Source organism: Cebus imitator, unplaced genomic scaffold, assembly GCF_001604975.1.
Source record: "Cebus imitator isolate Cc_AM_T3 unplaced genomic scaffold, Cebus_imitator-1.0 Scaffold21, whole genome shotgun sequence".
NCBI classification, from domain to species: Eukaryota; Metazoa; Chordata; class Mammalia; order Primates; family Cebidae; genus Cebus; species Cebus imitator.
In genome coordinates this window covers 690,107-707,136 of record NW_016107336.1, presented here as the reverse complement: position 1 = coordinate 707,136, position 17,030 = coordinate 690,107, and the positions used below count along the sequence as shown (strand labels likewise).

The window sequence follows — 17,030 nt, the reverse complement described above, 5'->3', positions numbered from 1 at the left end:
AAACGGAATAGTAGCCAGTGGTGGAAGTTGGGGCAGTAGACAAAAAAGGAGATTGAGCATGCTGATGAAAATTACTAGCATGCAAAAAAGTTGGTATAGCATAGAAAGAGGTAGACAGGTGTGTGAGATAAATGAGGGGATGGACTTTTGAGAAGAGCATTGTAGGCAGAGTGTAGGTGCAGATTCTGGTTGGTGGGTTGATTTGGTCTTTAATTGTTAAGAGACTCTGGTGAGAATGCTGTAAGTTTCATTTGGAGTTGGTTAAAGGGTTTAGTGGCTGGTTTTTCTTTTTGTTTTTTTCCTGTGTTGTGGCACTAAGCATGTAAAACCAACTTGTCAACGTGAGCTTTTGTTGTTAGCTTTCATTTTCTTTTTCATAGATAGAGTGGTGATCATTTGGGAAAAGCTTGGTTGGTTGTAGATGTGTTATTTTCTCTCCCACTTTGAATCACCAGTTGTTTTCTCCCTCGGTTAACCAATGATGTGGAACTTCGTTGTAACAGTGGTCAGGGTGGTGGTTTTAGGTTTCCTTTTAGTATAGTGTTTTTCATTTTTAATACTGTAAATCTTCTCGACTTCCACAGGCTTCATATCACTTTTCTACTTAAAGAGAGAGGAAAAAGTTAATCTTTCTCTTAAAGGAAGCATCAAGGAAATGTTTATATCATGTTTTCTGTACCTGTGATTTCTCACTAGCTACCTGTACCATTGACTCCTTAAGAGAAAGTATGTTTGCGGAAAAACTAGTTTACCTAGATTGTTCTGCACCTGTTATGGAACATAAGTGTTTATACAGCTTTGAAAACCTTAGATTTTTTTCAAAATAGTCTTTTTTTTCCCCTCAGCTTACCTCACCAGTTTGAGAAATGACGTTAACTATAACTAATTCAGTTTTGGATTGGGTATATATTCCTTTAGTTATAGTAGCTGTTCTCATTTTAAGTGTGATGCAATTTTCCAATTCTGATCACTGACTTGAAGTCTCCTTTTTATGGATACATTATTTGTATAGCATTTTAAAAATTTTTTTTAAATTTATTTTTAAATGAGGCCGAGGAGGAAGGAGGGGGGAAGAGAGAGAATGAGTGAGTGAGAGAGACAGAGAGAGAGAGAGAGAGAGAGACACACACACACACACACACACACACACACACACACGCATGCACGCAGGGGGTTAGGGGGCCAGAGAGAGAGAAATAGCTGTATAATCATTTTTATTAGAAGAAATCTAATACAGACCAAAGCTGTGCTATTGAGAATATGAATTTATAGAGTGTACATTTAGCTTTTAAACAGTTTCTAGATTGAAAATATCTTTTGCAAGTTAATAGAAATGTTTTCCTATTCTTTTCATAAAGGACCTATTCTGTCTGTACTATTCTACATAAGCTGGAGTAATTTTTTCAGATTTAGAAACATTTTTCTGGAAAACATTATTACATATAAATCTGCAGTGAAGATGCATCTGCCAAATGGATTAACCTTGAAAGCATGCTGAATAAATCTGTCATAGGCCCGGTGCAGCGGCTCATGCCTGTAATCTTAGCAATTTGGGAGGCCGAGGTGGGCAGATTACCTGAGGTCAGGAGTTCAAGACCAGCCTCAACAACATGGAGCCCTGTCTCTACTAAAAATACAAAATTAGCCGGGTGTGATGGCGCATGCCTGTAATCCCAGCTACTCGAGAGGCTGAGACAGGACAATCACTTGAATCCAGGAGGCAGAGGTTGCAGTGAGCCGACATTGCGCCATTGCACTCCAGTTTGGGTAATGAACAAAACTCCAATTCAAAAGAAAAGAAGCCAGTCATAAAAGATCACATATTTTGTAGTTCCATTTATGCAAAATGTCTAGAATGGGCAAATTCATAAGAGTCAGAAAGTAGATTAGTGGTTGCCAGAGATTAGGGGATTGGGGGGATGGGAAAATGGGAATTGGCTGCTGATGGGTACTGGGTTTCTTTTTGAGGTGATGGGATTGTTATACAGTTAAATTATGATAGTTGCACAGTTCTGTCAACATAACTAAAAAATATTGAAGGCTGTTGCTTTTTAAAATTTGTAATATAGCAAGATAAGGACTAGTCCTTAATCCTCTTCCCCCAAATTCTCCAGTTGAATAAATGGTATAAAAATTATAGTACTTTTCAGTGAGCCAAAACTGACTTAATATTACTAAAAGTTTTTTTTTTTTTTAAATCTATCTCAGAGTACAGAAGTACAGCATTAAATATTTAAATGAGAAATGTTTATATATACAGAAATGTACAAAAGAGAAGTTCTTCACAATCCCAGTCTCTTTGGCTATAATGTTTAACTTGAATATATATCTTTCTAAATACATACAAGCCAGTATGTTCATTTTTAAATGTTTATATGAAAGATAGGGTCATACTGTATACATTATGTTATACCTTGCTCTCTTTATTTAGTAATGTGAATAGGACATCTTTCTGTGTCCATATATACATTTTTCATTCTGTTCTTCCTGCTTTATGTTCTCTTATTATATTAACATACTACCACAATTGATCAATTATAAAATGTACATTTTTTCATATTTTAATATTTCTGAAATAAGAATGCACTTTAGGGCCAGGTGTGGTGGCTCATGCCTGTAATCCTAGCACTTTGGGAGGCTGAGGCAGGCAGATCACGAGGTTAGGAGTTCAAGACCAACCTGCCCAACATGGTGAAACCCTGTTTCTACTAAAAATACAAAAAATTAGCTGGGTGTGGTGGCATGTGCCTATAATCCCAGCTACTCTGAAGGCTGAGGCAGGGGAATTGCTTGAACCCAAGAGGTATAGGTTGTGATGAGCAGAGATCTGGCTATTGCACTCCAGCCTGGGCAACAGAGGAAGACTCCATCTCAAAAAAAAAGAAGAAAAAGAGAATACACTTTAGAATCAGTAACTGGTCAGAGTTTAATTTGCATTGTGTTTTCCTAGACATAAAATATTGATATTTGTTGTTATTAGAATCTGAGATTTGATGAATGTGGTATAATATCACCTATCTGTGGATATTTTAACATTTTGTTTGCATTACAAATAATGCTACAGGATATGTCTTTGCACATACTTACTTTTCTGTACGAATAAACTCTTTCAAGTGAAATTACTCTGTCGACTTTAATAGATTTTTCCACATTTCTTTATTAAAAGATTATGTCAGTTTACATTTCTGTGTGCAGTAGATGAAAAGGTTATTTTCCCAACCCATATCAACATTGGTTATTCTCAACCTTTCAAGTCTTAATCTGATGTTCAAAAAAGTTTTTAATCTTGCATTTTTAATTTAATTGATTTTATTTTTAAATGCACATTAAAAATCTGCATCTAAAAACTTGAGTGCAATTAAGCGTCTCTATATGTTGTCATTTTCATTTCTTCTACAACTTGCTTACATATTCATTGCCATTTTTAAGAATTTGAACTGGTAGTCTTTGTCCTCCTGAAGTGTGAGAATGTTTTCTATATTTGGAATACACATTTTGCCATATGCATGGTACATTTTTTTTTTTTTTCTAGAAAGTCATTTGTCTTTGCCATTTGTGGCATGTTTTGTCATAGGGAATTTTAAATTTTTATGAAAGTTTTATCAGATAATTCATGAATGTTGATTGTCTTTGATAGTGTTGATAGAATTATTTTTCTAAATTTGTAAGACAATTTAGATGAGCAAATCATTTTAAAAATGTCTTTATTTAAACAATACAGAATATCATAATTGTAAACTTTGCTTAATGAACAGAATTACCTTTCACTCTATTGATTTCTTTATTGTTTTTGGCTTATATGCTTTTGTTTTAAAGTATCTCATAATCTAGTGGGTTTTAAGGCAAAGAATACTATGCTAGAAGTAGAGAGAGGTGAGGTTTTTTTCTTTCAAGTGCTGCTATTAGCAAGCTGTGTGGTTTTAGATTGTTTCTGTAAACTCCTTTTCTTGTTTTCTTTTTTTTTCTGAGACGGAGTCTCGCTCTGTCACCCAGGCTGGAGTGCAATGGCATGATCTCAGCCCACTGCAACCTCCGCCTTCTGGGTTCAAGCGATTCTCCTGCATTAGCGTCGCAAGTAGCTGGGATTACAGGCACCCGACACCACAGCCAACTAATTTTTGTATTTTTAGTAGAGATGGGGGTGGTTTCACCATGTTGACCAGGATGGTCTCAATCACTTGACCTTGTGATCCGCCCGCCTCAGCCTCCCAAAGTGCTGGGATTACAGGTGTGAGCCACTGCGCCCGACGTATTTTTTTCTCTTTTTGAGTTGAAGTCTCGCTGTTGTTGCCCAGGCTGGAGTACAGTAGTGTGATCTTGGCTTACTGCAACCTCTGCCTCCCGAATTCAAGTGATTCTTCTGCCTCAGCCTCCCAAGTAGCTGGGATTATAGGTGCATGCCACCACACCTCACTAATTTTTGTATTTTTAGTACAGACAAGTTTTCCCCATCTTGTTCAGGCTGGTCTGATACTCCTAACCTCAGGTGATCCACCCACCTCAGCCTCCCATGGTGCTGGGATTATAGGCATGAACCACCACACCTGGCCTGTTTCTATAAAGTCTTTAGGTCTCCGTTTTCTCATTGGCGAAATGGAAACGCTGTACTGTCTCACCTGTTTTTAGCTTAAAAGTCTATAAACCTGTTAGGTTTGTAAGTCTGTAAACCTTTAGCTCTGTTGATTATTAAGAATCAGTACATTTGCATACTTTGCTTTAGCCATTTATTTCCATAATTCAGTAGTACTTTGTTGATATTTTGACGCAATATTGGTTTTGTTTCTTATTTGTACTACTTGATCGAATAGTTTTAAAACACATCCTCTTTAGCATTTTACTGTAAAATCTATTTAACATCTTATATTCACACAGAAATTATCCACTCTTGATCTTTACCTTGTTTTGTACTGAAAATACTTGTTATAACTATTAAAGATATAAAGCATAAATACAGAAAACGAAAATATGGTAGGATTTGGAGTTACAAGAGGAAAAAATCAGTCATGGATGTGGTATAGACAAACTTGTGCCTCATTCCATTTCTGCCACTTGTTAGCAGAATGACCATAAGCAAGTTATTTAACCTTGAATCCTCATTTTTTCTATCTTTGTAGTGGAAGTAATGAGTGACCTCATAGAATTATGATGATTAAACCCTGGCATTTAGTAGACACTTGGAAACTCATTCTCTCTTTAGATTTAACAACCAATTAGTGACACAGCCAAAAGAATGACTCCTATTTTTTTTGTATACTTGAGGTTACCACCTTTTCATCTTGAGTAACCTTGAAATCCTGGAGTGTACCTGAATGCATTTCTGAGTTTGAGTATTTAAATTCATCCTTTTCCTCCCTTGAAATATGTATACTTGAGTTTTTAAATTTTTTTAAATTTAATATAGAGAATCCCCACTCTTCATGGCACTGTGTTTTGCTTGTAGTTAAGGTCTTATCCCCTTCGCTTTGTAAAGTTAGGCATCCCAAATGTACAGAATGAAAATAGTAAATTTAAGCTATTACATGCCAGACTAGTTGAGATTGTCCTTTTATGGTAACTAGCTTTGACATGCAGTTTATAGAAATGTATCATATATAAAATCTGGGATAAACCTGAGTTATATGTTTATATTTGAATTTCTATAACTACTATATGACATAATCTTTAGAACAAGAATTACATCTCTATATATTAGTAGCATAGTGCTACATGGTATAATACAACGTTGTCCCTGAATAAGTAAAATAGAGATCTTGGGTTGCTGTGTTTTTTCTTGGTGATTAAATTGCAGGAAGCGATATTTTTTCATCTAACATACAATGTATTTTAAAATAGATCATTTGTTTTAGCCTTCTACTAATATTTTGATTGGGATTTTAAAATATAAAGTAAATTTATAGTTCTGCTCTTTTAAAGATAACATTAAAATAATGTTAAATCTAACATAAAATGGATAGCTGTTTAATGAAATATGTTATCTTACAGCCAAATTTGTATCCTACCGTGGGGCTTCAGACACCAGGAGAAGTGGTTGATGCCAATTTTGGTCAACATCCTTTCGTGTTTGATATAGAAGACTATATGCGAGAGTGGAGAACCAAAATCCAGGCACAGATAGACCGATTTCCTATTGGAGAACGAGAAGGAGAATGGCAGACCATGATACAAAAGTAAGAGTGAAGAAATTTGAATTGACATTATTCAGAATATATTTTTTATAAGACATTTATTCTTTTGGTATTCATGGAAGCTTTTTAATCAACTAATTTATATACTAATGTCTCTATAATATTACTGATTTTAATCTCAACAAAAAGTAATTTACTTCACTAAACAAATTTAAAAACAATTGATGACACACATATAGAATTGTATTTCTGTCTGAATTAATTTGATGGAAGAAATAAAATGATAGGCCACCTAGGCTAGGTTAATTCATTTGCTATTCTTAGTAATAGGATTTCTGTAGGTTACACAATTTAATTTTTAATAATGCTAAGGCAAAAGATAAAGTTGAGAGATAATCTAGATTTTATAATTAGAATCTGTGGTTTTTGGACATGAACTTGGCCATGCCGAAGCTCTTAATATTTGAACTATCAGCAGTATAAGTATAGACTTAAAATTTTAATAAATATTATTAAATTTAAAAAGTCCTTTTCACTATTATAATCCAGGCCAAGAAAATAGCAGATTTTCAGATGCAATTGGTCTAACACATGTCGTCTTAAATGTCCTTATAATTGCTTTGAATATTCTTAACTTTAAAATTATCATAAAATTTTGGGGGTATTTTGTTAGAAAAGGTAGTGATTAAGAGACATGATGATGACTGTGAAAGCACACTTCTTTCCTAGAACTACTATCATTTGTATTACAGAGCTTGGACACCATTTTTTTGTGTGTCCAGCTCAATTGAGAATAGACAACCCTGATGCAGAATCCCATGGTCACCATGAGCTGAAGCTAGGTTGGGTTGCTCTGGGGCACATTGTTTTAATGCTCTCACTGAGCGTCATGGCAAGGTAGTAGAAAACATTGATTTTAATCTTATAGCCAGGATCCTCCCACCCACTTCTTCAATGAATTGATACTTACTATGAACTCTTGAGAAGTCCATTCTGAAAGATCCCCTCCCTCTTAAATTAACTTGAACAATTGGATAAAATAAGATGCAGATTTGTTTCTTAGACATTTTTCCTTGCTTCCTCTCCACTACTCAGTCTCCTCCCGGTGAAACACTGCTTCCCACCATTTTCTAACTAGCCCGTAGTAGTGTCAGATGGAGGCAGGTTTAAGAGTTGAATGTTTGGAGATAACAGATACTTGGGTTAAAATTGTTGGATCACCAGTTTTTCTAACTACATTTTGTGACTAGATACATGTTTTGACTACCTGGTACCTTTTTAAAAGATTATTGTCTTGGAAATGTGTCACTTACAGGTAAATCATATTTGATAAATCTCTTGGGCAAACCATAGTAATTGATTTAGACTAGAACCCTGGTTCTTCCTTTAACTAGGCTTATAGACATTGTTCTGGAAGTTTGCCTCTCTGGATTCACCTTAGTATTCTGTACTTACTTTGTGATCTCATCTCATTTAACTGGTGTGTAAAGAAAATTATTGAACTCTGGAACATTAACATTTAATCTTTTATTTTAAAGTTGATTATTTTACAGAATGCCAGCAATTACTGGAATAAGTCATATGATAAAAGCAAAATGGAAATTACGGTTAGTAGGGCTGAATCATAGGATAGGAAGGGACCTGGGGGTAATGAGAATCTGAGAATCAAAGAAAAGTTCACTTAATGTCCTTGATTCTTAAGTAATATTTATTTTAGGAGAGTGCTCCCAGTATAGCATTTCCAGTTGTTATCTTTTTGAAAATACTACGTGAATAGAACAAAATGATGTTTTTCAAAAGCTTACTTTAAAGGTGAGGTTCTTAACAACACCTTGTTTCAAGAAAATAGGTTCGTTTTTATAACACCAGGGTAGACCTTGTTTATGTAAATTGTAGTATGAAGCATGTATTCTCTTCACTAAAAGATGTATGTTTCTTCTTTTTTATTTTAAGAATGGTTTCATCTTATTTAGTCCACCATGGGTACTGTGCCACAGCGGAGGCCTTTGCCAGATCTACAGACCAGACCGTTCTAGAAGAATTAGCTTCCATTAAGAATAGACAAAGTAAGGACACTGTGGTGCATGGCTAACATTTGTTTTCAGATTATAAATTGGGTTGCTTTAATTTTTTAGAAATTTTATTTTTTTAATTTAAATAATTTCAAGTATATTTAAAATGGATGCCGCTGAATTTTATTTTCACTGACATTTTTGAAGATCAGCGTTAGAAATTCACATAGGTCTGTGTCAGAATTCTAATTCTAGAGAGATTTTGCAGAAATTTTTGTAAGGAATGTCTTTACCATTTTTTTCTTAAAAGAATGTTTTCTTAAGCTCCCAGGAAAAAAAAATTAATAAAAGTTTTTTTTTTTTAAATAAGTAGTTCTGATTAGTTGGAGGAGATAATATGTGAAAGAAAGGTAAATATCTTTGAATTTAAGTTGCTATCTAAGATAAGATAGTATTGATCATAAGTATTTATTATTTAGATCCTAGTGCTGGCCTGTGTGGCCAAAGATAAAACAGGCCCTATTAACAATGGCAGGTTAGCATAACTGGTCCATAGTTAGCCATCCTAAAATTGGTGCTGTATTTCATCAGGGTTGGTATGACTTGACAGGAGTATAGGGATGAAAACAGATGGGTGAAATCAGTGGATGAAAACAACTGTTTCATAGATCAAATCACTGTAATAGCACTGATTACACTGTGTTGTAGTTAATTGTGTGCTATCCTTTCCTACTATTTTAATAAGCTCTGTTGAACAGAGATCACTTACTCATTTTGTATCCTCATCATCTAATTTAACAAAGGTCAGATCAAGTGAATGCTCAATGAATCTCTGTTAAATTGGAATCTTATTCAAAAGCTAGCATTTTTTGTTTTTTTGTTCAGAAAGTCATATTTGATAAGGCATTTTATTATCTCTTTAAAACATAGTCTTTTTAATCTCAGTGTTTGAAACTTCAGTATTGCATAATAGGTGTTTTAATTATATTACTTGTGTGTTTGTGATTTTTTTTAAATTTGTGACAGTATGTGTTTTTCTAATTTTTTAGTATATCTGAAATGTTTCCTGGATTGCCTAATGGAAACTATGATGCTAGAAAAAGAAATAGAAATTAATCATAATTTATTTGAAGATTTTTACTAACTCCCTTTTCTGAGGATCCACTAAGTTTATGTTTTACCTACTTTTGTAAAAGTTAATTGTTTGCTTTCTTTTACTGAATAGGAATTCAGAAATTGGTATTAGCAGGAAGAATGGGAGAAGCCATTGAAACAACACAACAGTTATACCCAAGTTTACTTGAAAGAAATCCTAATCTCCTTTTCACATTAAAGTGAGTTTGCGTAATAAAATACTGTGTTTGTTATATATTATAAATATTTGTCGTATTTTATATAATAAAAGATATATTTCATGCTTTTGTAATTTTAATTTTCCCCCTTTTCAAATATATATAATTTTGTAATGTAGTACATTTAAGTAACAGGTTATGAAAAATACTTTTGTGTTAAGCACCATAAGCAAAAGGTGTCCTTTGCTGTGTATTTGCTCTTACAATTCTATTTTTATGTTTAAAAATGTGAAAATCTTTAGAAGATGGGTGTCTTATTTTTCCTGCTGAAAAGTAACTTACATTTAATCTCTGTGGCATTTAAAAAATCGTAGTAAAATATACATAAAATGTAACCATTTTTTACATTCACAACATTGTGCTCCAGAACGTCTCCATCTTTCCAAACTGAAACTCTCTATTAAACACTAACCATCCATTCCTCCCCACTAGCCCCTGGAAACCATCATTCTACATTTTACCTCTATGAATATGACTACTCTTATGAGTAGAGTCAGAGTATTTGTTCTTTGTCACTGGCTTATTTTAGTGTAACAGCCTTAAGGTTCATCTTTATTGTAGCGTGTATTAGAATTTTCTCCCCCCCCGCCTTTTTTTTTTTTTTTTTTTTTTTTTTTTTTTTTTTTTATTACATAAATTAACTCATTTATTATAGGCCAGTGATGTCTCAAAGAGTAGAGGAGCGTCTACTGGTCTTTCAATTCCTTCAGTCTTCTGATGGCGGACTTTACTGTGACAGCGGAAGTGGTATCGTCCAGGCACCGCCAGCCACTGTCTTCATGCAGGAACCACAGTGCCAGATGCCCACAGCTCGTCTCTTCATCTTGGTTTTGCCACAGAAAGAGCAAGTGTACTTGGCATGCTGGCTGATTTCAATTTTCTTCACCATTTTCCGGAGGGAGGCCCCATAGCGGGTCCCGTATTTACCGACGATCCCAACCTTCTTGGTACGTTTGGCCATGTTGCCGGTCCGAGCCCAGAGAGGAAGAGAAGCCTTTTTTTTTTTTTTAATATAGAGATGGGGTTTTGCCATGTTGGCCAGGCTGGTCTCAAACTCCTGACCTCAGGTGATCCGCCCACCTCGGCCTCCCAAAGTGCTGAGATTACAGGCATAAGCCACTGCACCTAGCCAATTTTCTTCCTATTGAAGGCTGAATTGTACTCCGTTGTTTGGATAATACTGCATTTTACTTATCCATTCACCCACTGATGGACACTTGGTTTGCTTCTGCCTCTTGGCTATTATGAATAATTCTGCTATGGTGTAGGTGTACAAATATCTAAGTCCCTGCATTTGATTTTTTTGGTTACATACCTAGAAGTGAATTTTCTGGATCATAAGGTAATTCTGTGTTTTACTGCTTTTTAAAAAATAGCCATTCTGATTTGATCGTTTTAATTGGTTTTATGAATCTGTTATTTAAAAAATTAGATGTTATTGAGCTTCAGATTTCAACTCTTGAAGCAACAGGTATCCTTTGTAAGTCAAATGACAGAATTTCTTTGCTTTAGAGTAAGTAGAGGTTTAAATAAGGCCCATTTTGGTTAAAACGTTGGAAATGGGACGGGTAGGGAGAAAGGCTATACTTTACATGTATCATATATACATAAGATCATAGGCACAATTTGATTTACTACCAAGTGCAAGTGTTATTTTGATTAAATTACTTGTAGCTAAACAAAATGGGGTTCACGTCTTCTTATAGGTAAACTTCCATTTAGTAAATCTTGATTAAAAGGGGTAATATTATTGTCATATCTGTTGCATTATACTCTTGTTTTTCTGGAAATTCTAAAATCCTAACCAATAAAGTATAGGACACTGTATTTAATGTTTTTAGCTTACTATCTAAAGACCAATCGGACTGATAAATAAAAGCTTAAAAAATATTTTTAGAAATCTGTTGCTATTAAGTAAACGAAAGGCCATTTGAAGATGATGTCTAAGTTAAGTTTTTCTTTTCTCCTTTAGAGTACGTCAGTTTATAGAAATGGTGAATGGTACAGATAGTGAAGTACGATGTTTGGGAGGCCGAAGTCCAAAGTCTCAAGACAGTTATCCTGTTAGTCCTCGACCTTTTAGTAGTCCAAGTATGAGCCCCAGCCATGGAATGAATATCCACAATTTAGCATCAGGCAAAGGAAGCACTGCACATTTTTCTGGTGAGATTGAATCTTATGACATTATTTTTAGATTTTTCCTCTTTATAATCTTGAACCCTTTTCCTTTTTAAAATCTGCGTTTCTTTTGTAGCTGTTTCAAATGTGTATACTTAAGATTTTCCAAGTGAAAAATTGTAGGTTCAGATTCACATGTTCTCAGTATCAGGAAGTAACTTGAAGAACAGTTGTTTCTGAGAGTAAGTTATTAGCAGACCTTCATAAATGAAAGCCAGCATTCAAAATGAGTAGTCATTGAAATTATATTATTGATATTTAATAGTGAAAAGGTAATTGTGTGTTTTAATAAAATATAAATTTAAAGGCAATCCGGCTGTGATATCTGATTACTACACCTAGCTGGGCTGTCCCTGCCTCCCTCCCTTCCCCCTACCTTCAGCCTTTCCCAACCAAGCCTCTCGCAAAAGTCAGCTCTGCCCAGTTCATTTTCTCCCATCCAATTTTTGGCTCACCAGTGTTACTCTCTGTGACTTTGGGTGTTCCCTTAATTAAAACTCTTCCCCTTTCTTGACTTTTGTGACAGGTTTTGTGGTTTTGTTTTTGTTTTTTCTTTAAAGAGGTCGAGTCTGGCAATGTTTCTAAGACTGGTCTCAAACTCCTGGCCTCAAGTGCTCCTCCTACCTCAGCCTACCAGATTGCTGAGCTTACAGGCGTGAGCCACCATGCCCAGCAACATATTTATTTCTGATGCTTCTCAGTCTTCTGTTTACCCAGCTCTTTAATTCTGCATTTCCCAAGATGTTATCTTTGTACATTTAACATTCTTAACACTAGTCAGATAGTGTTTCCTTTCCTTTTGTGAAGTAACACCATTGCTTTTTCTCACTTCAGTTTATCCTCTTTTCTGCATTACTTCCTCTCAGTTTATTCACATCACTATTTTGTACCACAAGTATGATTCTCATGTCTGTTCTTAGCCACTGCTCTTGAATATCATACAGTCACTTCAGGCTTGGACAAATTCTGAGCCTCAGTGTATTCATATATAAAGCTGGGGTAATGATCATATTGCCATTTTAGGGGGATTGTGAGGATTAAATGAAATCTGTAATTAAGCCTTCAATAAATGCTAGATGAAGTAATAATTAAGATCTCACAATTAAGTATTCTTAGTATCCTTTCAAAGAAATTACCTGTTTACTCTTTACATCATCCATTGACTTTCCTACGTTCTAGAAGTCTTAAATACAAAGTCAACATGGAGACTTATTTACAACCTCATTAATAAATTAGTGTTTGTTTCTGTTTCTGTGTGGTATCTTTTTCTCAGGTTTTGAAAGTTGTAGTAATGGTGTAATATCGAATAAAGCACATCAATCATATTGCCATAGTAATAAACACCAGTCATCCAATTTGAATGTACCAGAACTTAACAGTATAAATATGTCAAGATCACAGCAAGTTAATAACTTCACCAGGTAAGTAATTTCACTAATTTTTGCATTAATATAAGCAACCTAGTTATAAGTGTAATCATTGTAATAATGTTGAAAGAACTTGAATTACATGACCCACAAAGGGGCTCTGGGAGTTCCTAAGCCCTCAGAAAATAAAAGGGTAGGGAGTCAGTTCCTCAAAGGTTTTTAGTCTCCTGCTCTGCGAATGAGCTCTTTCCTTAGTTTCTTCCTCTTCTCTACTACCCTTTTCCCTCTAGTAATGTTTTAAGGACAAATTCAGGACTCCATGCATTGTCTTCCTGCCAGCCACAGAGCTATACAGATGATCACATAAATGCCATTTGTTAGGTTTTCACAGTACTTAAGACACAGTAGTATATTTAACCTTGAATGGTAACATAAGATAAATTTACAACTAATTTTTTTCTGTGTGTTTTTTTGGTGTAAATGTGTAGAGTGTTTTTTAAGTTCAGAATAACTAACTTTACAAAGAATCATTTTTGAAAGCATGTCTTTAAGTAGCTAGCATATAGCAGATGTTTAAGTCATTTAGTAAACAATGTGAGGATAGTTTTGAGGATTTGTTGGGGACCAAACACTATGCCTAGGTAGTGTATCTGATTTCAGAGAGCTTTGCAAGAAGATGTATCTCAGTCAGTGTACTATGACCCTTGACATACTCACGTTTAATATTTATGAAACCTAAAATTTTATGAAGTGAAATTATTTGAATTGAATACTACTGTGCAGAAGCAAATTCCTGTGAATTCACCCTGCCCAAATCATCTGGAACTGAATTAATTTAATATTGGTTTTGGCTCTAACAAACCAGTTGGTTACACCGCATTTTCAGGAAATGGCCATCATTGCAACATTTTCTTCTTAAAGGAGAGAGAGCCTAAATTTTAGCATGGAATCTTAATGGAAATATGATTATGGAGAAAGGAGTCTATGTTAAAAAAATCTGTATTTAAAAATTTGGAGATTAAAATTTCTGGGTTATCTGTCACACATGACAAAAATTTACTGAAGTAATGGTGTGTGTGATTGATACAACTTATAATGGAGAACCACAAAAGTGTATGAGAACGGCAGACAAATAATCTTTCACAGCAGAGAGGAATATATTGGAAAATATAAAATCAAAATATTATAGTTTAAAAATATATGGAAATTTAAAAAGTACTTCATCATGCTTTGTAATAATGTACATTGGTACTTTATCATTGATCGAGGGTTCTGCTATTGTTTGAGGGTGAGATTGCAGGCAGTTTGTGAGTTTTTCTCTTAAATACTGTTCCCGCAGCAGGAAGTTGCTAAACAACTCTATTATGACCTGAGTGGAGGGAAGCAAGCTTAACTGAAGGGTTTGATGACACAGTATCCCCCTTTGTCTGGCGTATAAAATGGAAAGAAAGTAAACTTTTGAACTGCTTTAAACTATGTCATTTTGTAGTTGGTAATGGCATTCTTTACAACAGTACTGTGAAGTAGGCAAAGATGGTATTAACTATTTCAACCATTTTGCAGATGTAGAGCCAGATGTCAGAAAAGTAAATGACGTTTTTTCCTTAAGGTCAATTAATAGTAGCTAGTAAGTTGCAGAGCTGAGGCTGATTTTCAGGATTTGACTTGCAAACTTGTGCTTTTTCCCTAATACCACCCACTATCTGAAATGCTTATCTTCCTGCCCTCCCTTGCCTCCAGTATAACTTCTGTCCAGGCTGAGAAAATTCAAGTTCAGATGTCAGTTCTTCCAGGATGTTTTCCTTGATTTACATTCGCATCAAATGTGTCATGTTTTGTGATTAACTTTCCTCTTAGTACTGGTCATAATTACTCTGTAATATAATAATTTCATTAGCTTTTTGTAGGTTGTTTGCTACAGGGAGGCAGAGGCTGTTTCATAATTTCTTTCGCACCTAACAGGGATAATACCTCAGACGCTCTTTAATGTGTGTTAAATGAATGAGTGCCTTTCAAATACTAAATTGAGTTATTAAAAAAAAAAGTTTAGTATTTTTTAGAAGACCACTGAAAGCTGTGATGGTAAGGATTTTCTTTTTTTTAAAGTTTGGTTTTTCTTACCAATTTTTGAAGTTTGTCAAGATTATAAACAAGCTTTCCTGATTGAATAAGTCTTCTCTGGAGTCCTAGGGCCATCCATATCCCCCTTTTCCCTAGATCGTTCATGTTTTTTTACCTTAACGATTTTACTAACAGGAATGTATGCATGCACACACACACACACACACACACCCAAGGTGTTAGAATTTGTTACCTCTGCCGATATTACACATAGTGGGTTTTGCTCCTCTGTATTTTTTTTTTTTCCACAAATGAATATATATTGCTTTTGTAATAAGAAATGTCTTTTTTATCTAAGCATTTCCTAAATTTTCATCAAGTATTTATTTCTAGATTATATAATTATTACCTAGATCTTCATAGGAGAAATCCTAAAGATTAGATATTTATTATTACTTGTAAGAGTGCGGATGGGTCTGAAGGACATACATTGATAGCTTAAATATGTCCAAGTACAGTTATTGACACACAGCTATTCATTGAGTGTGGAATAAGTGAAAACTGGAAACTAAGACATCAGTTTAAAAATTAAAATTCATTAGCCGGGCGTGGTGGTACGTGCCTGTAGTCCCAGCTACTTGGGAGGCTGAGGCAGGAGAATCGCTTGAATCCAGGAGGCAGAGGTTGCAGTGAGTTGAGACTGTACCACTGCACTTCAGCCTGGGTGACAGAGCAAGACTCCATCTCAGAAAAAGAATGAAAAAGATAAAAATTAAGATTCAGCAATACTTAAGCCAGTAAGATAGACTATGAGAGAAAAAAAGGGCCATGTGGTAAAAAGGGATGAAAGAATGAAATGGAGTGGTTTTTAAGTTATAACTTAACCTTGAAAGAGTGTATATTTTTAAATATTGAAGACAAATGCCAGAATGCCGACTATTTAAAAATAGCCTAGAAGTGGTTGAGTATGAGGTCCGGAACAAGGTGAAGTGGGTTCCAGGAGTGAGATGTATTTGTTTTGAGAGTGAGTCTAAAAATTAATAGGATTATGTGGAACTATGATTTCTCCATATTAATGTAGAGTCATAAACCCACTACATTTTAGCATATGTACTTTTTTTCTTCCCTTACCTCCAGGGGTAAAAATGTGTTAAAAGTTAGCTACGTGTTTGGCTTTGAATACCTTCAAGATTTAACTAAATACCTTTTTTTTTTTTTTGCAGATTTCTATTGCCTTATGAAGTTAGTTTATTCGTAGGCTATATAGTTCAGTAGTGATTTATTTTAAACTAAGCTGCAAATATGATATTTCTAAAATTAGGTTTGTTTTTCGTTTTCAGTAATGATGTAGACATGGAAACAGATCACTACTCCAATGGAGTTGGAGAAACTTCATCCAATGGTTTCCTAAATGGTAGCTCTAAACATGACCACGAAATGGAAGATTGTGACACCGAAATGGGTCTGCAGTGATATTTCTTACATTTTTAATAAAAAATGATGGCTACAAGGTTATGTTTTTACTTGTACTGATTCACAGCTGATGACCATAAACGAGATTTAAAGATGTATGTGCTGTAGGACTTGACAGTAATGCATAGCACTTAAACTCTCTTGTTTGAGTGGGCTGCTAGAGAAAGCAGAGTTACCTTTCAGCTACAGGTAGTGTTCTTCGATGAATTGCTTAGGCTCAGGTTTAGTGCTGTCACTAATGCAGCAGTACTGACTTACTGATGTTGAGCCTCTAGGCTGTTTTAGGTTGGGAATGAGAAAACTTATTATATTTCAGTATGGTCAGTAAGGCCAAACGGGCAGATGATTTTACAAATTCTTGTTTTGGAGATGGAGTCTCATGCTGTTGCCAGGCTGGAGTGCGGTGGCACCATCTTGGCTCACTGCAACTTCTGCTTCCCAGGTTCAAGCGATTGTCCTGCT

The 17,030-nt window shown here is 34.8% G+C and overlaps 1 protein-coding gene and 1 pseudogene across 2 annotated transcripts in view; one reads left to right on the top strand and one right to left on the bottom strand.

Annotated features, from left to right (window-relative positions):
* The window catches only part of RANBP9 (RAN binding protein 9), a 110,312-nt gene that overhangs the window by 78,662 nt on the left and 14,620 nt on the right, over nt 1-17,030 (top strand). Inside the window, exons 6-11 of the mRNA XM_017521570.2 lie at nt 5,983-6,167; nt 8,079-8,191; nt 9,363-9,471; nt 11,462-11,652; nt 12,941-13,088; nt 16,436-16,557. Of these exons, the coding sequence (XP_017377059.1) occupies nt 5,983-6,167; nt 8,079-8,191; nt 9,363-9,471; nt 11,462-11,652; nt 12,941-13,088; nt 16,436-16,557 (868 nt within the window). The remainder of the gene's footprint in view (nt 1-5,982; nt 6,168-8,078; nt 8,192-9,362; nt 9,472-11,461; nt 11,653-12,940; nt 13,089-16,435; nt 16,558-17,030) is intronic.
* LOC108299330 lies at nt 10,080-10,484 on the bottom strand (annotated as a pseudogene). The gene has a single exon (XR_001822906.2). The product of XR_001822906.2 is annotated as a 60S ribosomal protein L37a-like (transcript).